General features: G+C 48.0%; 1 protein-coding gene across 7 annotated transcripts; it reads right to left on the bottom strand.

The window, feature by feature from the left end:
• Nucleotides 1-11,215: 11,215 nt before the first annotated feature.
• LOC100443707 (TBC1 domain family member 3D-like) lies at nucleotides 11,216-21,615 on the bottom strand. 7 transcript variants are annotated; one of them, XR_008515298.2, is made up of 12 exons: nucleotides 21,486-21,615; nucleotides 19,235-19,274; nucleotides 18,679-18,759; nucleotides 17,928-18,037; nucleotides 16,623-16,671; nucleotides 15,527-15,647; nucleotides 14,734-14,828; nucleotides 14,291-14,356; nucleotides 13,717-13,816; nucleotides 13,536-13,621; nucleotides 13,185-13,334; nucleotides 12,419-12,442 (listed from the first exon to the last, which is right to left on the bottom strand). XR_008515298.2 is itself a non-coding variant. In XM_054536256.2 (11 exons), the coding sequence occupies exons 1-11, from the start codon at nucleotides 21,503-21,505 to the stop codon at nucleotides 12,215-12,217; spliced, it is 837 nt and encodes a 278-aa protein (XP_054392231.2). In that variant the 5' UTR covers nucleotides 21,506-21,615; the 3' UTR covers nucleotides 11,216-12,214. The 7 variants fall into 7 exon arrangements, 5 of the variants coding, with proteins under 5 accessions (XP_054392231.2, XP_063574475.1, XP_054392232.1 ...); XM_054536256.2 differs by lacking the exons at nucleotides 12,419-12,442; nucleotides 13,536-13,621 and adding an exon at nucleotides 11,216-12,219; XM_063718405.1 differs by lacking the exon at nucleotides 13,536-13,621 and having other exon boundaries at nucleotides 12,251-12,442.
• Between the last annotated feature and the right edge of the window lie 457 nt (nucleotides 21,616-22,072).

Genomic DNA, 22,072 nt, shown 5'->3' on the forward strand with positions numbered 1-22,072 from the left:
TTCTACATTTGCCCGCATAACTTGTTCATGGGACAAAGGGAACTTTAGAGGCAACTGACCATTTGGAGTTTTAGGAGAATTGGTGAGGGAGGGCTTGGGATCTGGATGAGGAGAAGGGGAGGGAAGAGAGGAGGGATGAAGGTGCAGAAGGAGAGAAAGCAGAATGCAAAAGGGGAAGAGAACATGTGGATATAAGGGTCAACTGGAGGGCAAGGAAGGTAAATTTCCTTGCATTCTAAACTCGGACCACATATCACGTCAGAATCACCTGAGGAATGCATATTCCTGGGTTCTGGAAATTTTTTTTTTTTGGGACGGAGTCTCACTGTGTCGCCCAGGCTGGAGTGCAGTGGCGCGATCTCAGCTCACTGCAAGCTCCGCCTCCCAGGTTCACGCCATTCTCCTGCCTCGGCCTCCCCAGCAGCTGGGACTACATGCGCCCGCCAACACGCCCGGCTATACTTTTTTTTGTATTTTTTAGTAAAGATGGGGTTTTGCTGTGTTAGCCAGGATGGTCTCGCTCTCCTGACCTCGTGATCCGCCCACCTCGGCCTCCCAAAGTGCTGGGATTACAGGCGTGAGCCACCGCACTAGATGGAAATTTTGATTTCATAAATCTGGAGTTGTGCCGATTTATCTGTATTTATCATTAGAATTTTGGATAATTCTGATGCAATTAGACAACACAGCAGAGCGTGACAACCACTGGTTTGGGATGTACATCTGGAAGACATTCGATTATATAAAATAATCACAAAACAAAGTGAGGGGGAATTGTTTATTTAAAAAATGCTTGAATATAATTCATCTCTTCCTGTATATGTGGTTTGACCACATATTTTGTTTCTGCAATACTAAGATTGGAAATGTGCAGAGTTTTTTTTAAAAAAACAAGTAGAAGAAAGGAGTTGAAAAGAAAATTGACAATTGTCTGGTAAGAAGGGAAAGGAAGCAGCATATTTTTGTATGTTATTTGATGGTGTCTAAATTATAAGTCCAAATGCTATTTCTAAAAAAGCCAAAATACAAGTTTTTGTGTATTTTTTTTGTTTTTTTGGTTTGTTTGTTTTTTGAGATGGAAGTCTCACTCTGTCGCCAGGCTAGAGTGCAGTGGCACCATCTCCTCTCACTGCAAGCTCTGCATCCAGGGTTCATGCCATTCTCCTGCCTCAGTCTCCCGAGTAGCTGGGACTACAGGTGCCAGCCACCACACCCAACTAATTTTTGTATTTTAGTAGAGACGGGGTTTCACCATGTTGGCCAGGCTGGTCTTGAACTCCTGACCTCAAGCAATCCACCTGCCTTGGCCTCCCAAAGTGCTGGGAATACAGACATGAGCCACTGCACCTAGCATGAGAACTATTATACCTTCTTATTTCAGAGACCCTCAAAATTATAGGCTAGCCATATTCTATATGAATTTAAGCTTTTATCATTGCCATTTTTATCAATCCAGTCTCCACAAAGCAACCGTAGTATGCAATTTTTAGAATTCCAAGCCATATCATAATACTCCTGTTTTAAAGTCCCTGTGCAAGCTAGGCACAGTGGCTCACACCTGTAATCCCAGCACTTTGAAAGGCCAAGGCGCAGGGGTCACAGGGTGAGGAGATCAAGACCATCCTGGCTAACACAGTGAAACCCTGTCTCTACTGAAAATACAAAAAAAAAAAAAAAAAAAAAAAAAAAAAAAAAATTAGCCAGATGTGATGGCGGGCGCCTTTAGTGCCAGCTACTCCAGAGGCTGAGGCAGGAGAATGGTGTGAACCTGGGAGGAGGAGCTTGCAGTGAGCTGAGATGGCACCAATGCACACCAGCCTGGGTGACAGAGTGAGACTCCGTTAAAAAAAAAAACAGAAACAAAAACAAAAAAACCCTGCTCAATTACTTCTTTTCTCCCTCATTAGAATTTAAGCTTAATGAAGCTAGGCAACTTTATATATTTTTCCACTGATCTATCTCCATGAGCTGGAGATCACTTAGCGGAAGGTAAATGATCAGTAAATATTTTCAAATAAGAGAATCAACTGTTAATAATTTTCTTTCTTTGAGTATACATTTAGACTTTTTAAAATCAAGAAAATAGATTGGTCAAGAGAATTCTGTTTTTTTTAAAATTTTTTTATCCATAGATTATATTAGCTGTGTTAGTATAAATTTCAGTGTGGGAAGCTGTAAGCATTTCCTAAATTTTAAAATGAAAGGCATGGGATTTAAATATCTGCTCCTTTTATTTAAGGAATTAAAAAAAAAGACAAGCTTATCTTTTAAAATATATTTATATATGTAAACAACAATCTACATTTCTTTTTTCTCTTTTTATCCCTGAATACTTTTTCAAGTTATTAATGTCCTCAGTTTTAAAAATCCCCCCTTGTTTTTTTTTTCCAAGACGGAGTCTTGCTCTGTCGCCCAGGCTGGAGTGGAGTGGCACCATCTCCGCTTACTGCAACCTCCACCTCCCGAGTTCAAGGGATTCTCTTGCTTCAGCCTGCCCAGTAGCTGATATTACAGGCACGCGCCACCACACCTGGCTGATTTTTGTATTTTTAGTAGAGACGGCTTTTCATCATGTTGGCCAGGCTGGTCTCGAGCTCCTGGCCTCAGGTGATCCACTCACCTCGGCCTCCCAAAGTGCCGGGATTACAGGCATGAGCCACCGTGCCCGACCTACAAAATCCATTTCAATTATAACATTTTAAAATATGTATGCAACTTCATTAAGAATATCTTTGTGTTCCACTGAATAGCTTGCCAAGTAATACATTGGTAGTACAATTTCCTCATAATCTTCAATTTGTTTGATTAGATTTATAGATTTCCTGTTCTTAACTCATAATTTCATTCAAGTATAACACATCCTACTTGACCTTTGTGGGGTTTTCATACCATATATTTATTATTGAAATTGGTTTTTGATATTCGAATCAGAAGTTTATCATATTGTTGGTTAGATTGGTCGGTAGAATCCTTTTTTGTTTTGGTTCTGTGGTTTATTCATTACAGAGTGGCTTTGCTACTGTAAAGCTTGAAACATTTTCTTTCTTTGGTTTCTTTCTTTCCCTCCCTCCCTACCTCCTTCCCTCCCTTCCTTCCTTCCCTCTCTTTTTCTTTCTCTTCCCCTCCCTCCCTCCCTCTCTCCCTCCCTCCCTTCCTTCCTTCCTCTTTCTTTCTTTTGACAGGTTTTGCTCTATCACCCAAGCTGGAGTGCAGTGGTGCTAAAAAGACTCAGTTAAAATATTTTTTTAACATAAATTTATTTCACAGAAAAAACAAAAATTTTTTAACAGAAATTTATCTTACATTAAGCAACTTTCTTTTCAATGTAACCAATATTTCTTTTAAGTGAAAAATTAAATATTTCCCATCTGTTAGCCTCGACACTTTACCTTCTGCAGCCTCAACTTTTCTGGCTCCAGCAAACCTCCCCTCTCAGCCACTCAAGTAGCTGGGAATACAGGTGGTGCCACCATGCCTGGACAATTTTTGTAATTTTTTTGTAGAGATGAGGTTTCACCATGTTGCCCAGACTGGTCTGGAACACCTGGGCTCAGGTGATCCTCCCACCTCGGCCTCCCAAAGTGCTGGGAATACAGGCATGAGCCACCATGCCCAGCCAAAAGGTTGAAACACTTTCTAAATTTGGAAACAAAGTGTGTGGCATTTAAATACCTATTCCTTAAAACTTGGAAGACATGTTAACATCATATAAACCCAGGGACTGTATTTTTAGATTAGTACATGTAGATATTTTCAATTTCTTCTAAAGTTAAAAAAATATTTTCTATTCAGAGAATTCTTGATAACAGAAGGTAAATATTTAAATTTTCACTTAAAAGAAACGTGGTCAATTTGAAAAGGAATTTGGTTACTGTAAGTTAGATACATTTCTGTTAAAAAATAATTTAAAAAAATAATGCTCAAAAAGCGGTGGTCATGGCATTTATTCGAGACAGAGGAACTTTATCCTGTTCTGCCTTTAATAACAAAAGTATATGGATAAAGATTATTCTATAGGGACATAGATTAAAAGATAGCATAAAATTTTATTTTAAAAATGGAGATAGGCCGGGCGCGGTGGCTCACACCTGTAATCCTAGCACTTTTGGAGGCCAAGGCAGGTGGATCACCTGAGGTCGGGAGTTCGAGACCAGACTGATCAACATGGAGAAACCCCGTCTCTACTAAAAAATACAAAATTAGCTGGGCGTGGTGGCACATGCCTGTAATCCCAGCTACTCGGGAGGCTGAGGCAGGAGAATCGCTTGAACCCGGAAGGTGGATGTTGTGGTGAGCCACTGTGGTGCCATTGCACTCCAGTCTGGACAACAAGAGTGAAACTCTGTCTCAAAAAAAAAAAAAAAAGAAGATAACTTTTTGATACATGTATTAAATGTAAGCGAATAGCAAACAACATAAAAAATGAACTTTTGGGGGGATATTATGGGATACAAACAAGTACCGAGAACAGTATGAGGAATAAAATTCTCATCCTGGCTTGGTGTGGGCAGAACCTCACAGTCTGAGAACAGCCCCAGTATGTGGTGGTGTTAGGGCCCCTCTGTGTAAAAACTGTTCTCATTTACTGAGAATTGAAGTCTCAGTAAAAAATGAAAATACTACCAACCTCAACACAAAATGATTGGTTCATCATTAGATATACCCTGTGACTTTAAAACATGTACAATTCTGTTGTCATTCTGTAAGGTTTATCATTTGTTAAATTTAAAACCAGAATAATTTCAAACTTCAAGTGAAATAAACCCCTTAGAGAACTAAATTTCAAAATGTAAGCCCCTATCTATCTATATCTCTATCGTCTGTATCTGTGTTAGGCCATTTTCTGTATTGCAAAAGCAAAAGCATCCTTCTAGGCCTTCTGAATTTTAAAGGATCACACAAATATTGACACAATGGTGATTGACAAAGGTAGATGTTAATATTATTTGGAAAAGAGTTTCATTTATAGTATTATGAACAAATTCTTAGAATTGGACTAGAGAAGTATGAAGTCACCTAGGGACTGATTGCACACACAGTGCTTTTCACTGAGGAAGCCGTTGCATAATTTCTGTTGTATATTTTTACTACAATGATAAATTTTGGTTTGAGTTTAGATGTGTTCATTAAATATAGGTTAATGTTACTGTCTTTTGCCAGGTTATATAAATTGTTTCCATTTTACATTTGTTTTGTGTCTCATGTTCATTGTTCTAATAGGAATTTATTTTAGGCAAACACAAGCATTTCATTAGAGAAATTTTGACATATCCCAGGTTTTTTTTTCTCTCTCTCTCTTTTTTTTTTTTTTTTGAGACGGAGTTTCGCTCTTGTTCTGTAGGCTAGGGTGCAATGGCGTGATCTCGGCTCACTGCAACCTCCACCTCCCAGGTTCAAGCCATTCTCCTGCCTCAGCCTCCCAAATAGCTGGGATTACAGGCATGAGCCACTGTGCTCAGCTGACATGTCCCAGGTTTATCTGATCTACCAAAAATACACATAAAATCAGAGGAAAGAAAATGTGCAATTGATGTCACACATCAGCGATACCAATAAGAGTCACAGTGACATATTTTACCTCCAATTTGTGAGCAAAGGTGCCAGTAAATTCTGATAGGAGGCAGCAATACTTTGCCTAAATTCCTACAAAAAATCGTTAAGTTCTCTTAAAAGCTGGGAAGTGGATGGTTGGGGGGATGTGTAATACAAAACTGTAACTCATGAAAATTAGCTATAAATCCAGGCTATGACAGGAGCAGCAAGAGTAGATGTAGCTTTTCTTAAGACTGTACTTGAAAATTATTTCATCATCATTTATAAATCCTTTAAAATAATATTTAATTAGCATATATCCTAAAAAAGGGCAGAAGTACAGTCAAAATAATTTTTATATAAAGTAATATGTGTTAATACATATGGTTTATTCTTGTTCGTTTTGTTTCAGGCTGTCTCAGAATTGTGAAATAGGTAAGTGAATGATAGAAATATTCTCATAGTTAAAACTTAGAATGATTATCCCTTTAAAAGGTAGAATATTACCTTAATTTTAGTTTCAAAGGAAAAGGTAATATATCCATATCCACCTGAATTTTACTTTGAAGAGTAGGGACCAATATGTCTCCACACATATTTTATTAATCATGGGCGTTTTGTCAGACTGATGGGATGAATCTGGTAAATTCACTGTGTGTGTGTGTGTGTGTGTGTGTATGTGTGTATCACTGATTTACCACATGTAATGATTAAATGACACATTTAATTATATTATTTATTTACGGTATTTAAAGAGAAAGTACTACTAAGGTAATTATTGACTTTCCTAATATCAGACCACTTATGCTCAGAGCAGGACACAGAACTTACAGAACAGTGCCTATTTTGTAACCCAGTATTTCCTTCTCAAATTTTGAATAACAATTTGAATAATTTAAATGATATTTTAAATCCTATCATTTTAATGTAACCCTTTAATAATCAAAAAGGTAATGCTAGGCTGGGCAGGGTGGCTCACACCTGTAAACCCAGCACTTTGGGAGGCCAAGGCAGGCAGATCACCTGAGGTCACCAGTTTGAGACCAGCCTGGCCAACATGGCAAAACCCCATCTCTACTAAAAATAACAAAAATTAGGTAGCTGTGATGGTGGGTCCCTGTAATCCCAGCTACTCAGGAGGCTGAAGCAGGAGAATCGCTTGAACCCAGGAGGTGGAGGTTGCAGTGAGCTGAGATCGTGCCACTGCTCTCCAACCAGGTGACGGAGCGAGACTGTGTCTTAAAAAAAAAAAAAAAAAAAGTGATGATATAAATATTTTGTATTATTTAAAATAGGTCTTTTAAAATTTCCCCTTCACATTAAATGCAAACATAAACATTTTTGTAAAAATGAAAACATTGCAAATAATTCAAAGACCATTTTATCCTCTATTCCATGTGTTCTTCTTCTTACCAAAAGTAACTGTTTCCAGCATGGTTTCACCTCTAAGTTCATGCTCTTAACCACCTTATTATCCTGAATTTATGCTTTATAAAACATGATATGGTATGATGTATGCATTACTTCAGTTGCCTAATTTAAAATTATAGAGGGCGAGGGATGGTGGCTCACATTTGTAATCCTGGCACTTCTGGAGGCAAGGTGGGCAGATCTCTTGAGCTCAGGAATTGGAGATCAGCCTGGACACCATGGGAAACCCTGTCTCTATAAAACAATGTAAAAATTAGCCAGGCTTGATGGCACCCACCTGTAGTCCCAGCTACTTGGGAGGCTGAGGTGGGAGTATCACTGGAACCTGAAAGGTTGAGGCTGCAGTGAGCCGTGTTAGCACCAATGCACTCCAGCCTGGGTGCCAGTGTGGGACCCTGTCTCAAAAAAATGAAATAATATGAAGTAGGTCTTCCTAGTGTTATAATTTTAAAGATAATAAAATCAACATATAGAGATCATACTAAAAACACAAGATTATATAATCCCAGCTACTCGGGAGGCTGAGGCAGGAGAATCACTTGGACCCGGGAGGCAGAAGTTACAGTGAGCCCAGATCACGCCATTGCACTCCAGCCTAGGTGACAGAGCCAGACTGTCAAAAAGAAAACAACAACAACAACAACAAAAAACCCCACAAGATTATTTATTGAATCACATCGAAGAGTTCAAGGAAAACTGCTAAGTTACTGATTTTGTCGCTAGTTTTTGTTTTTCTTTATTTTTTAATTTTTGAGACAGAGTCTTACTCTGTCATCTAGGCTGGAGTGCAGTGGCATGATCTCAGCTCACTGTAACCTCTGCCTCCCAGGTTCAAGGGATTCTCCTGCCTCAGCCTCCAGAGTAGCTGTAATTACAGGTGGGCACCATCATACCAGGCTCATGTTTGTATTTTTAGTAGAAATGGGGTTTCACCATGTTGGTCAGGCAAGTCTCGAACTCCTGACCTCATTATCCACCACCTCCCCCAGCCTCCTAAAGTGCTGGGATTACAGCTACCGGGCCTGGCCTGTCAATAGTTTTCTATAATTTTTGGCATAATATCTACCTTGACTTATGTTAGGGTAAAAAATCAGTGATAACTCTAAAGTGTAGAGAGATGAAGTAGCAGGCCCCATGCTTTGACATTAAGAAGAATGGGGTTAAGTGTGAGGCTTCTGTGAATTGTCTGAACTATCTAGATACCAGTGATAATGACCTAGAGGCACGTTGTCCAATAGCCACACATGGCTACTACATTTAAATTTAAATTAATTACAACAATATAAAAATTTGGTTAGTCACACTAGCCACCTTTCAACTTCTCAAAAGCCACATGTGGGTAGTGGTTAGCATATTTCATAGCATAGACAGAGACCATTTCCAGCAACAGAAAAAGTGTTGGAGAATGCTTGTCTGGACACTTACACACACAGAGAAATGTCAAATTAGGTTAAGATGCTATCAAAAGCTAATGCTCGGACTTGCCCTTAGACAAATACACGTTATCAATGCCCTGCTGATATGAGAACTGAGAATAAAATGTGTGTTCCAGGTGGACTGTAATTAAACAGTTGAATGCCTGACTACAAACATTTGAATGTATTTGGTGATTTGGACCTGGAATGTATCCTTAGTTTGGTTAAACATGGAAATAGTCTTCTCTTTCTGACCTACTTATTAAAGATGTTTGAATGATAGCATTACATACATTATGCAAAATCTTTCTCAAATATTGCAAGATATATATAGTATAGGAAGAAACTACTATATGATTGTATTAGCATTTTCACTGCTTAATAAATGCATTTTGTATTACAAAATTAATAAGTACCCATAGTATAATTAGGGTATTCCTCCAAAATATTATAAATAATAACATTAAACAAGTTTGGAAACGGAAAGAAAGGGTCAGCAGTGTGTGTTACAGCATGAACATTTGTTTCCCCCAGAATGTATATGCTGAAGATCTAACTCTCAGTGTGATGGGATTTGGAAATAGGGCCTTTGAAGGTAATTAGGTTTATATGAGGTCATGAGAGTGGGGTCCTTATGCTGGAATTAATGCCCTTATAAGAAGAGGCCAGAAAGCCTGTTCAAGAACCAAATCAGTCATTGTCTTGGTCATAGACTTCCCAGCCTCCAGGGCTATGAAAAATAAATGTCTCTTGTTGAAAGCACCGTTTATAGTATTTTGTTATAACAGCCTGAGTAGACTAATACAGCATGTAAATATTATATAATGACAACAGAATAAACAATGTGGCTAAAAAACAGATAACAAAAGAATCTGGGACCATTACATCCTAAAGTCTGTTACAACTAAATAAAAAAATTTAAAAATTAAAAATGCGCTTTCATTATGTCAAAAGCAGGTAGAAAAAAACATAACAATTACTTGAGTGTTTGTGTCCAAGCACATAGTATAAAATCTCTACACAATATATCATTAAATCTTCCTAATGAAGTAGTTTTATGCTCATGTGTCATAAATAAATGAATAAATTATGAACAGTTGAAACGTAGGGAAAATTATCAGCATTCCAGTTAATAATTAGTGGGTCTAGAATCAGGAAAATAAGCCTAAATACAGTGTAAATGACTAAAGTATATTTAATAGAAAAATACATTCAAATACTGAAGACAAAGAATGTTGCTCTGTAAGCTCGTTAACGCAGCAATAATCAATTTATATAAATTATTCCCAATATTAATGAACGTGGAGAAATCAGTGAATAACACATTGAAAAATGAATGCCTAGGAGATGAAGTAAAACTTCAGTATTTTTGGAATATTTAATAAATTCCCACTTTAAACTAATGATGAAAAAAATGAAGACAATTCCAAATATGACAAACGAAAAGAGAGATACAAACAGATATACGAGACATTTTTTTTATTTCACAAAATGGTAGATGTTAACTCAAGTTGGAAAACACGGATCACTAAGTGATTTTGCGAAACAAACAACAAAATCATTAACACAGAAGTTATACCAAAAATGCAAAGGAGTCTTCCCACCTCCGCACAAAACAACAAAAGCACAAAAGTTGTTAGGCTGAGACATTTCAAAGTAAATTATTTTATTACCTCAAGAAAAATATCATATAAAAGCTATTTTGTCAGTTCCAGGAAAGTTTCCAAAATGTTTAATCAAGTCAGCATAAAAATGATACCAAAATCTAGGAGAAAACGCGTAATAAAATAAAATGCTGCAAAACACAGTTCATCCTCAGTTATATCAGTAAAATATCCTAAATAAAATACTTGCCAGTAGAATGCAAAAACAGAGAGAAAGAAAGGACACCGAGCAGGAGCCCACGAGGTTCACAGTAAGAAAACAAGTGGCTGAGCAGCCGGAGAGAAAGCAGCCCCGGGATTCTGCCACGTGACGTGCGGTGGACCCAGCCGCAGGGACCCGCCAGGCTACCTGCCCCTCGGCCCCTCGGCCCCTCGGCCCCTCACCCCTCAGCCGCCTCGGCCTCCTCAGCCCCTCAGCCGCCTCAGCCTCCTCGGCCTCCTCAGCCGCCTCGGCCTCCTCAGCCCCTCAGCCGCCTCAGCCTCCTCAGCCGCCTCAGCCTCCTCTGCCCCTCAGCCGCCTCAGCCGCCTCGGCCCCTCAGCCGCCTCGGCCGCCTCAGCCGCCTCAGCACCTCAGCCTCTCAGCCGCCCGCGCCGCCGCTAGCTCACCCGCCCGGCTGCCTTAGGGGTTGGCGCTGCCCAGCGGGCTCCAGCGCAGCCTCCTGCCGGTCTTCCCACCGGCGGCTCCCGCCACTGGCTCCTGGCCGCCGGCTACTACCCTCGCTCCGTGGGCAGGGCCAGTCCGGGGGAGCGGACCCCGAGAGGCGCCGCGGGTTGGCAGGCGGTGTCCAAAAGCCTCTGAAAGCTGCAGCCGGGCGCGAGTCGCTGACCGACCGGGAGGCCCTGATCTGTCCCAGCCAAGGCCTCCTGGCGCCATCACTCACGAGGAGTCCTGGGCGGGGGCATCGCTCCCTCCACGCTGTCGCGGGCTTCTGCCAGGCGGTGATCAGTGTCCAACGCCACCAAAGGGCAGCTTGTGCCCGAGAGTGGGGGAAAATGCATCCTTCACGGGGATCTGAAAACTCCAGGTCCTCCTGCTAGGAGCCCACGGCCTCAGATGGGGCCCAGGATGCGCCCGCGCTGGGGAAGCGCCCCCTGCACCTGAGCCCGAAATTGTCCCCAACAAACCCCACACCCGCAGGGCTGACGTTTGGACTCCGGGGTGCGGTGTCCATGAAATGGGCACCGCGTGCTTTCCATGCAAAAGACACGAAGTCTGGAGTTTATGAAATTATTGAAGGAAAGCCGCGCCAGTGCCGTGAGATCATGGCCCAGAGCTGGCAGAACCGATCTGACCAATGCTGAGCAAAAGGCCTGAAGAAGGCCATCTGGAGGAGCATCCCGAGGGCCTTCCCCAAAGCACCAGATCGCCTTCCTTTCCGAGGCCACAAAGGCGAGAACCTCCAGAAATAGCATGAAACACGGTGACTTGGTGACTTGGTGACTCCCAAGCCTGCTGCCACCGTGGTTTCCGGCAAGGCAGAATCAAGGCATGAAGTAATCCACCCCAACCACGCTCCTCTGAGGGCTGAACAAGACATGGATAGTGGGTGAAGGCAAGTGTTTGTCCCAGGAGAGACCCAGGATGGTTGCTCCCTTGAAGTCACCTGCCAGTCTGAAGGCCCAGGGGACTTGAGCAATACCAAGAACTGGCCACGGTCACTAGGGTAAATATTGGCATCTTACCTGCAGAAGGGAGGGATGCAGCGAGCCAGGGCGGAGGCTGCAGTGAGCTGAGATCGCACCACTGCACTCCAGCCTGGGCACAAGAGCGAGACTGCGTCTCAAAAAAAAAAAAAAGAAAAAAAAAAAAAAAGAGGAAGAAAGCAAATTTATTGTCTTCAGTGGTTCAAAATAACAAAAGCTGATTGTCAAATACAGTATGTGAAATAACTCCTGCTTAAATTGTTTAAGAAAGAAATGATATAGGGCAAACACAATAAATTAGTCTTGTGTGACATTTTTTGAGTACCTGAAAATGCTTCTATTTAAAAAAGGAAAAGGAGTTTTGACTCATCTTGGCCAGTATTTAAAACATGAGCATGGCAGACACGGTCCTGCAGCCTCTTCCCAGTGAGGGTCTTCAGTGGCATTTACCGCAGTTGTCAGCTGATGCTGTGTCTCTCCTGGGCCTGAGTAACTTCAGGGACCTCCACTGACAGCTTCTCCTCTCCTCAGGCTTCCAGAAAAGTAACAGCCAACCAGGGAAATAGATTTATCATTTTAAACAATCTTGACAAATCGTAGAAATTTTATTGGTACTACTCACAGCTCTAGGTTTTTGAGCATTTTTTTTCCATGGAGATTAGATGATAAACATTGGGTCTGTGCTTCTACATGTGTTCATGACCCAATTGGCCTCTTTGACACTCAAGTAGTAACACTATTCTGAAGAAGTGAAACTGTTGAAATATATTATAAATACATATATTCTTATCTATAATTTATTAACATACACGTTCAACAATCTGAAATCTTTAAATTTTGGCAAACTTCAATGCTGACCGGTATAATATTCAACGAAATAGCTTCTTTAATTTTTAATCACTTTAACTTTTAATCACTTTCAATTTATGGCTCATTTGTTAATTTTTATGTTTTCATGCTGTTTTAGTATGTGAACATATAGTACATTCTTTTTCCTTTTTTGAGACAGAGTTTCGCTTTTGTTGCACAGGCTGGAGTGCAATGGCACAATCTTGGCTCACTGCAAACTCCGCCTCCCGGGTTCAAGCAATTCTCTTGCCTCAGCCTCCCGAGTAGCTGGGATTACAGGCATGCGCCACCACACCCAGCTAATTTTGTATTTTTAGTAGAGACAGGGTTTCTCCATGTTGGTCAGGCTGGTCTCGAACTCCCGAACTCAGGTGATCCGCCCAATGTGGAAAGTGGGGGAGGGGTGTTGCGGGGTCCTGCCCATGTCCCCTGCCTGTCCACACAGCATGTCCAGCACACACTCACGTGTGCTCAGCACCTGCCCTGAGGACCGGCAGACCCATTTGACTTTCTTAGAATAGAGGAGGGAGAGGAGGAAAAAGACGTGCAGGAGGAAGGTCAGGTAGGAGGGCTGATGGGGCCATGTCACTCCCCACCATTGACTGCCCCAGAGGGTGACTCCAGAGGGGACCTGGCGCTGGAGCCCACCTGGGGGTGGCAGGTCCTGGTGGTTTCTTGTGAGTTCCTTCATAGAGGTTTGAAGGATCCTGAGGACTGTGTTGTCCTCCAGGGCCCAGCTCTGAGAGAGTCGCTCCTGAAACTCCCAGATGATGCTCCAGGAAAGCTTCATGAGGTGCTCTAGGGACAAAGCGCCTCATGAAGCGCTCTAGGGACAAAGTATCAGGCCAGGAGGGTTCCCTGGGAGAGGTCAGTGCCTGCACCCCATTTCCACCAGGCCCCACCTCCCACTGGCTGGTGCCTGGTCCTTTTTGGCCACCCCGGGGTCCAGCTGTGCACAGGAGGCTACAGTTGGGGAAGGCAGGGCAGGGAAGTGCTCACCACACTCCTGACTTTCATCTGGGTCATGTGGGGGGAGGACTCCGTGTCATTATGCCTTGCCCAGCCCACCAGGCCAGACCCCCAACCTGGATGGAGCAGGCAGCGTAAGGACACTTCCCTCAGGCCAGCCGGGGTCTGTCCCACATGTTCCCCCAAGCACCCTCGGGCACACGGGACTTACTCCTGTGTATTTTGAATGATGCATGCACCATGGCCGTCAGTACCCACTCGCCCTCCAAGATGAGCACATCCCACAGTCTCAGGGTGAGTCCGAAAGATTTCTGTGGGGACAGCAAGTGTGGGAGAACCTGGCCTTTCCAAGCTGGGGCCAGTGGCCTGAGCAGGGCCCACTGGGGTTTCACTCCCCTGGAGTGCTGGGGACCCCTCTCCATGGGATGAGACCCCCATAAGACTGAGTCAGACAAGGTCCTGTAGCTCCTTGTGAGGGACTCATCTCAACTGCGCTGGGGCTTCTGGAAAGAGGACTTCCTGAGGACTTGGGGCTTCCCTGGGCCCTCCCAAGTTGGGTCCTGCCCCAGTCTGCCCACGAGGCTGGGCCTGAGCCCTGGCTTCTGCCATGGGATGCCCCCTCTTGAGCAGAGCCTGGCTTGTGAGCCCTGCAGGGACTTGCCTGTGCCTCCTGCGGGCTGGGGGTGAGCCAAGTCCTCCTGGGGGAGCTGGAGCCCTGAGCTGAGGGAACCACGCACTGTGGGACAGGAGGGTCCCTGGGCTGGGGTCTCCCTGTGCCTCCTTACCCCATCAAGGAAACACCAGAAGAGCCTCGACAGCATGGAACACTCAATGCACAGCCCTTCCTTGCACTGAAGGGAGGAGCAGAGGTGCTCAGAGCCCCCTGGGCTGCCCTGAAATCCTCCCACTTCCAGGTCCCTCTGCAGACCTTCCTCAAGGGCACAACCCACGACGGTGGCCAGGGCTCCAACACCCGCCCCATGCACGGACGCCCGGTAGACACACTTCTTTTAGCCCTGCTCAGCTGCAGCTCCGCCCTGGTCCCAGTGCCTCTGCCTCCACCAGGGCAGGAAAAGGAAACCCAATGCTGAATCCATGGGGAATCCTCATCCCAGGTCAGGCCATGGCTGGGACTCAGCCTCTTGCCAGCCCCATGAGGGACTCGAGCCTCCCCTGACCTATGGGGCCCAGGGCGTCTGGTTAGGAGCTGAGGGTGTCATCCACTCACCAGGTGTCTCATGATCTTCGGGAAGGACTTGTGCAGCACCTGCTCCTGGTGCGATAGGAGCCTCTCGAGCTGGGCAGTATTTGGGCTGTAGAATACTGAGAAGCCCCAGACCCATCACCCCATCAGACCCCACTCCCAAAATGTGGAGGCATCAGCTGGAAAAGCTGGGCAGGGTGGGGAACCCTGGATCCCGAGGCCTCCTTCCCTCCCATCTGGTGACCCCAGCATGCAGCCTCAGCCCTGGGGAGGAGGGCCCTGGTTTGAGGCGCTGCCTAGTGGCATCCTGGGTCCAGGTGCCAGGAGGGCAACCTGCCTTTGACACCACGAGGCAGGCACCAGTGGGGAGAACAGGGTGGGAGCTGAGGGCTATGTGTCTATCTCTTGGATGTGGGGGTCAGGCTGGGGGACATGGGATGGGCAGACACTGCCATCTAGGCTTTGTTGGCCCATCTGTAGGGAGGGAGGGTGGCTGGGAGCACAGCCAGCTGGGAGGCAGGACACTCAGGGAGGTGAGTGGCACCTGCACAAAGTCGGAGCTGGCTTCAGGTGACAGAGGGCAGCGGGGGGGAGGTATCCATGCCCTCTGATGTTAGGGATGAAAGGCATCTGACTTGAGGTGAGGGGATCCCTGTCCAGACGCAGGCTGCTGTGGGACCCTCAGCAGGTACATCTGGAGGCTTACAAATAAGCTGGGATACAAGGAAGGCGCCTTGCCTGGAAGTCGGGATCACCGGCCAGGGTGGCCGTCCCCTGGCATGACTGTGTAACACCCCAGGGGCAGCTGTCCACCTACCCTGCAGGGAGTGCCTCTCACCGGCCAGCAGCTGGGTCAGTGCCCAGAAAGCATCTTCCTCCGGCAGATACAGGAGGAGGATGGCGGTGATGCGGCTCAGGTCCCTGTGGTAGCCCACCTCCTGCAAGAGCCAGAGTCACCGTGGAAGGATGTCACCTGGGAGGGCTGAGGCCACCTTGGAGGACTTATGTCACCAGAGATGGCAGAGGTCCTTCGGGACACCTGTCTCAGGCCCCACGGGATTTGAAGTGCAGCCTCTGCACCCCTCCCCTGGCACTGGGCATGAGGACTGAGCAGGTCACGCACAACTCAGTTGACAAGGAGCATGGGGGGACTCCTGCAGCAAGTGTCCAAGCTCACATGGCCCAAAAGGGCACAGTCAGGGATTGTTCACACCCCCTCCCCTGGGCCAGGCTGGGGAGGCCACTGTTCCAGGCCTGGGGCAGCACCTGTGAACTGCACCCGCCACGAGGGCAGGCGGCGGGGCGCTGACCACCACACAAAGGGTCCTGCAACAGCCCAAGGGCTGCCTGCCGGACACAGGGGGCGGCTGGGTCCTCCATGTGGGCAGCTCATGCAGTCAGCTCAGCACTCTCCCTGCCTGGAATGGTCTGGAAAGTGGAGGCCAAGCAGGAGCAGCCACCTGGGTGACCCCCCTCACTATCTGCTATGCTCCAATGGGGTTTGTGCAAAGGGGAAACTGGATCCTTGACAAGTTTCCAGTGAAGAAGAGACTCCCCCAGGATGCAAAGTCATTTCATGACAAAAGCCTGGCCCATCAGGCACCTCAGCAACTTTTCAAACCTGTCTCCTACGAGGACCATCCTGCGTAGGACCCTGCCAAGCTCCTAGGCCCTGGGGCAACACCGGGAGTGGAAGGTCATTTCTTCATCTGAGACGTGGTGTTTGGGTCCATGTGACACCAGGAGTCTGGATTTCAACGCTTTTCTGCCAGCAGCGAGCTGGAGTCCTGCCTACTACGTGCTATTGGGTCACGAACACTGAATTTTCAAGAAGTGCCGATACTCCTGAGAGACACCCATGCCTGTGAATACGGGCACATGGCCCAGGAATATCGCTGCCCGGGAATACTCACAGGGTTATATGTAGAGGAGGCCATGAGGATGTCACATAATTCCTGCTGCCTAGAAAAAAGGGAAAAGAGGGTTTTCTTTGTTTTATGCAGATGCTGTTAGTTTCATTTTGTCTACAAACCCGGACAAGGTACACAATTCTGGGTTCAGATCATCCACCAAATAAGCAGTGAGCTCTTCAGGACACCTGAGTTTTTAGGTGTTTTTTCAGTAAAATCCACGTTTCTTGCAATGCAAATATCACAGGTGTAAAGTTGGATTAGTGATCATTTTCACTCTGGTTAATTTTTTCTTCCCCTCTTTCTCGGTTTGCACACATGGAAGTCCAGTCTTTGGGACGTGCAGTTCCACGGTTCTGAACCAATGTGCAGAGCCTCCTGTCCATGGCTGCAGCCCTTTCCAGGGCAGCTCCTTCATCGTCCAAGTCCCCAGCATGTCCCCTTTGCAGCCGACATCTCCCGGCTCCATCAGCGCCTGGCCATCCTGACTTGTTCTCTGTCTCTGTGGTTTGCCCTTTCCCAGAATGGCCGATGAATTGGAATCCCACAGTGGTAGCCTGAGGGGTCTGGCATCATTCCCTCAGCAATATGCACCTGAGATCCACCCATGTTCCTGTGGGCATCAAGGGTTCGTTCCTTTTCCTCACTAAGTCATTTCTGTCTGAAGAGTGGAACCCCCTTCCTCCTAAGTACCTGTGTTGAAGATCATCTTGGTAGCCTCCGGGTGTGATTGACAATCAAGTGGTGAATGTGGCATGTGGCTTTTACTTGGACATCAGTTTTCAAATCAGTGTGGTCAATATCTGTGACACTTTGGGGGTGTGTGGTACAAGGCCACTGAGCTTCGTGAGCCATGGCCCATTTGACCTCCAAAGTGGCTGTGCCCTGTCACATGCCCAACAGCCATGGATGAGAGTTTCTGGGGCCCTGCATCCTCCCTAGTATTTTTGACTGTCAGTGTTGCCTGGGAGGTCTCCCGTGCCCCGCCATCCTGCCACCTTCCCATGGGTCCCTACCCCGGGTAGTTGTGGGTCAGGAGAGCACTTTTCACCATCTGCATGATTTTTTTTTTCTGCCTTCTGTCCTCTTGGGAGCCGCCTCGGTTCTAGCTCCACATGTTCCAGCCTGGCCCAGGGCTTAGAGCCGGGGAGGTGCTCAGTCTATGGTGCCGGCTGCTCCCTGGGCCAGGAGAGCCCTTGGTGCTCTGTCACCCCTCCTGGGTGACCCTGGCCTCTGCCCTGGGGACACCCTCATTCCTCTGGATTGCCCCCATCTTCCCTGGGACCCCTGCAGCCCCCTAGGCCTTACTTGACTCCGAATATTTGTATGAACATCAGGTGGTTCTGTAGGGTGTGGCTGACATCTAGCTGGATGTGGTGGCTGATCCTGGAGGACCTCTTGCCCTTCTCCTTCATGACCTGTAGGGCATGGCCAAGAGGAGGAAGCAGCCTCAGAACAGACAAAAGATTCCCTGCCCCAACAGCAGTCATCCCACAGTCAGTACTTCTGGAAGGAAGGGAGGAAGGTTTCCTTCTGCAGAAAGCTCCTTTTTGCCTTGTTTCTGAAGCCAGGGAGGGTCAGCAGGCCCTAGTGCACCTGCAGTACCTGAGTTGCCATCTATGTCCAGGATATGCATCTGACCACAGCCCCCACCCCCAACCCGGGCTTGACATTCCTTCCAGCTGGAGTCCTGGGCTCCTGATACAGCCTGCTTGTTTGTCCTGCCCTGGCTGAGTGTGGGAGGGTCTTACCTTATATTTCCCTGGGTTCTGGGACTTGACTTTGTCAATATCTAGCAGGAGTGACCACACCCAGCCCCACACTGCCAGGGGAATGCCTTTATACACTCTTTGAGACAGCCACAGACAGAAGAACACTCCAGTGAGACAGGACACAGGGCGACCCCGCGGAGGAAAGGTGGCAGACAGGCCTGCTATCCTATGATGAGGACAGGGTGCCACCCACCCACTGAGAGGCAGACAGTGCCAGGTCTGCCATGGGCGCCTGTCCCCTGGCTCTGCAGAGAGCAGTCACAGGGGCCACTCCCTCCCCATGTTACCTTCTTGCTGCTTCTATATTTTGTCCAGTCTGCAAACATCTTTAGCCACTTGTTGGTATGTTTACTTTCCTTACGTCTTTGCTGTCAAATGAGCCATGATGGAGTTAGCGGAGGTACCAGGCCCCTGGCAGTGGCCCGTGGATGCTGGGTCCAGGGCTTGAGGCCCTAAAGGGACCCAACCTGAAGGAGCCAGGAAAGGGCAGACTGCAGGGACTGAGACCCTCTGAAAGAACTGGAGCTGGTGGTCTGGACTGGTGATGCCAGGGCACGCTGTCCTCAGGCCACAGATGCCCCGAGTTTTGGTCAGGTCTCAGCCTTCAGCTGGGGACTTGGTACAATCAGGCAGTGGACTCTGAGCCAGGATTGCAGTGCTTGGTTTGGGTTTTGGTCAAGCCCTCATGAGAACAGAGTCCAGCAGGAAAGGCTGCCCCTCCCAGTGACAGCCGTGGCCCACTTACCACCTGCTGGGCCCACTGGCCACCCCCTCTGCCTCACCAACCACCCCTGATTCCTGGTCCCTGGACTGGCCTCCCACGCAGCAGGCACAGGCTCTTACCTTCACCTCCAGGGCACTGACCGGGTGCAGTTCAGTCTCACTGTAAGGCAACCCAGGCAGAGCTTAAGACCTGCCCAAGCCAGGAGCCATCCCCCTCCCTGAGAGGGCCCCAGGGAAGGACCACCTTATCCCCATCCACCCTAAGTCTCAGCCCGGGACAAGGCACAGAGAGGGAAGGCAAGGGCCTCCCTGCGGACCTGACACCCATGAGGCACTGGGACCCTGGAGAAGAGGGAGCTCCAGGCTGGCTTGGAAGGGGTGACTCAGGGCCCATGGGGTGCCTCAGGCTGCACAGTGGGGCTGCTCCTCTAGGGCTGGAGGCGACACCCTCTGTGGATGTTGAGAAAATCCAGTCCTGAGACAGCATGGGTGCTGCCCAGGGTGGGTAGCTGAGCCCTGACTGACAGCATTGCCTTGGGAGTGACCACATCACCCACCAGAGTCCAGGGAGCCTGGCCTGAGGGCTGCCCAGTGCCCTGAGGACACACCTGGCGCCCATCCCACCCGATATTCCCCATGGGCCTTGCAAGGTGTGACCTCCCAGCGTGCACCTGCCTCTGCCTGCGCCCTGGCCACTGACCCTTCCTATTCCCCACCTTCCCCCATCCTGCCTGGCCCAGACTCCCTCTGGCCACCTGGCCCTTCTTTGGCCCTTTTCCTGTCAGAGCCTAAGAATGAGCCCTCCCTCCCTGACCCATCCACAACCCTGCCTTGGCCACTTTCTCACGGGGCTGCCCAGTGCTGCTGGGGAGAAGCTTGGGGTGACAAGGGTGACCAAGGGCCCTGCAGGCAGTGGGGATGCCCCTACCACCCCACCTCCAGCCTCAGCCAGCTCTCAGGGCAGTCGGCCTTTAGCCCTCAGCCTCCTCCCAGCCACTGCAAAAACCAGGACATGGGGTGCCTGACTGTCCTCCCCCTACTGTCCTCCCTGCCCCGACTCCACCTCCCCCATCCACCCTCTGTGGTGCTGACTGAGCCAGTGGGAAGCAGAGTCTCTGGAGGGCCATGCAGAGCCTTGGGGACTGACCAAGTGCCCCCACTGAGGGGTCCCGCCTGGGCCACAGTTCCCTGCCTACCCCATCTCCCATGGGATTCTTTGGGGGGTGTAGGTATGCGAGATAATTTTGGGGGGTGCAGGGTGAAGAATTTCAGTGTACATTATCATGTATTATCTTACTGTGTAAATGCTTCTAAGAATAGTTAAGTAACTTAAGGTTTGCATGCTATTCAAAATATAGCTTTAAATGCTAATAAAAAATGGAGGCAAATGAAAAGTCTCTCTTGCTGTGGTCCAGGGAATCTCGATCTTTCTTTCAGAGAGACTTGCAGCTTTGAGTTGGAGCTGCCCTGTCCTTCCTGTCCACTGCACACCCCCACAACACACACACATGCACACACACACATATGCACACACACATGCACACACATGCAGACACACACATATGCACACACACATGCACACACACATGCACATACACATGCATACACACACATATGCACACACACATGCATACACACATGCACACACACATGCATACACACACGTGCATGCACACACCTGCACATACACACACACTGTGCTTCATGCCCTCACTAAGGAGGCATAGAAGGGAATGTGTGTCTATAAGGAAATGAAGACGGCTCAAGCCCCTGGTTCCCTGGGTGTTTGCACAGGCGCCTTCCCTGCAGACTGCTCTTTGGTCTCTTTCTCCCTCTTAGTGAAAGAGAAAAGCAGAGCCCTAGAGGGTACCCGGCTGCTTAGGGCTCAACCCAAGGTCACAAGCTTCCTCAGGAGCTTGGTGAGATGGGGGCACCACAGGTCCTCCCAAAACGAGGGGGCAGCATTTGGTGGAGCCTAGAGCCCAGGAAGGTGATAGGCGGGACGTCTTGGTTCATTAGACACAACTACAATGCAGTGAGGAAGGGCAGCTGCCAAAGGCTTTATTCTCCAGGAGGAGGGGCTCTCGGGGGCTGTGAGCAGGAGGCACAAGGACTTTATTGCACATGTGTTTAGGTGATGATGACCTACAGCTGCACTCGGAACTGGGACCCAGAAAGCCATGACCTCCTGCTCTGTCTCTCTCTTCCTCTCTGCCTCCTCTGTTTCTCTCCTCATCTCTCCTTTCCTCTCTGTCTCTCTCCATCTCTTTCCCTCCTCCTGTTCCTCCTTGCCCCTGTTCAGGCACCTGGGACCCTCTCCTGGGTGCATCCGCACACAATGCCAAGGCTACCATCTATCAGGGCAACTCACAGGGTGCCTCCACCTTCCATCACCCACGGGGTTGAGGGTCCCAGGTATGACCGCACTCTCCTGGGTGGGGGTCCTGTGATCGGGGAAGCAGAAGCTGCAGGTCTCCACTGGCTCAGGAGATGTGCCCACAGGGCTGCTGGCTTCCACCTCGTGATCTGCAGAGGCGAGAGTGGAGGGTGTGGGCCAGGCCTGGCCCTGCACCGGGGTAGGGGTGATGGTGTGGGCAGCTATACTCTCCCCTGACCCAGGAACTAAGGGCAATCAGCAGGCTATGATCACCAGGGGGACCAGGGGACCCAGGTGGGTGTCAGTGTCCCTCACTTGCTGACCAGAACCTGTGCTGGGGCAGGGGTAGGCAGGCAAATCTTGGCTCTCACTTCTGTCCAGGCCCAAGCCTGCCATGCCCACCAAAGGGACACCTCCTCCAGGGCTTAGCCCTGATGTCCCTGAATCCTGAGAACCCCCGGCCCAGGCAAGCCCGAAGCCCAGCACCCCACACCCACCCTTCCCAGGTGCCGCTCTCCTAGGTATCTGCCTGCCAGGATGTCTTAATCTGATTTTATCAAGCTACAGTGAATAACAGGGAT

The sequence above is a fragment of the Pongo abelii genome, chromosome 19 (assembly GCF_028885655.2).
Source record: "Pongo abelii isolate AG06213 chromosome 19, NHGRI_mPonAbe1-v2.0_pri, whole genome shotgun sequence".
Taxonomy (NCBI): domain Eukaryota; kingdom Metazoa; phylum Chordata; class Mammalia; order Primates; family Hominidae; genus Pongo; species Pongo abelii.

What these genes read in the sequence shown, in the direction of transcription:
- LOC100443707 (XM_054536257.2), bottom strand. Translation starts at nt 21,505, where the DNA reads ATGGAAGGTGGAGGCACCCT. An exon ending in CCTCCTCTACATATAACCCT is followed by an intron (nt 15,648 to 16,622) that starts GTGAGTATTCCC and finishes TGGCTCTTGCAG; the next exon opens with GAGGTGGGCTACCACAGGGA. An exon ending in TGAGAGGCACTCCCTGCAGG is followed by an intron (nt 14,829 to 15,526) that starts GTAGGTGGACAG and finishes GGGGCTTCTCAG; the next exon opens with TATTCTACAGCCCAAATACT.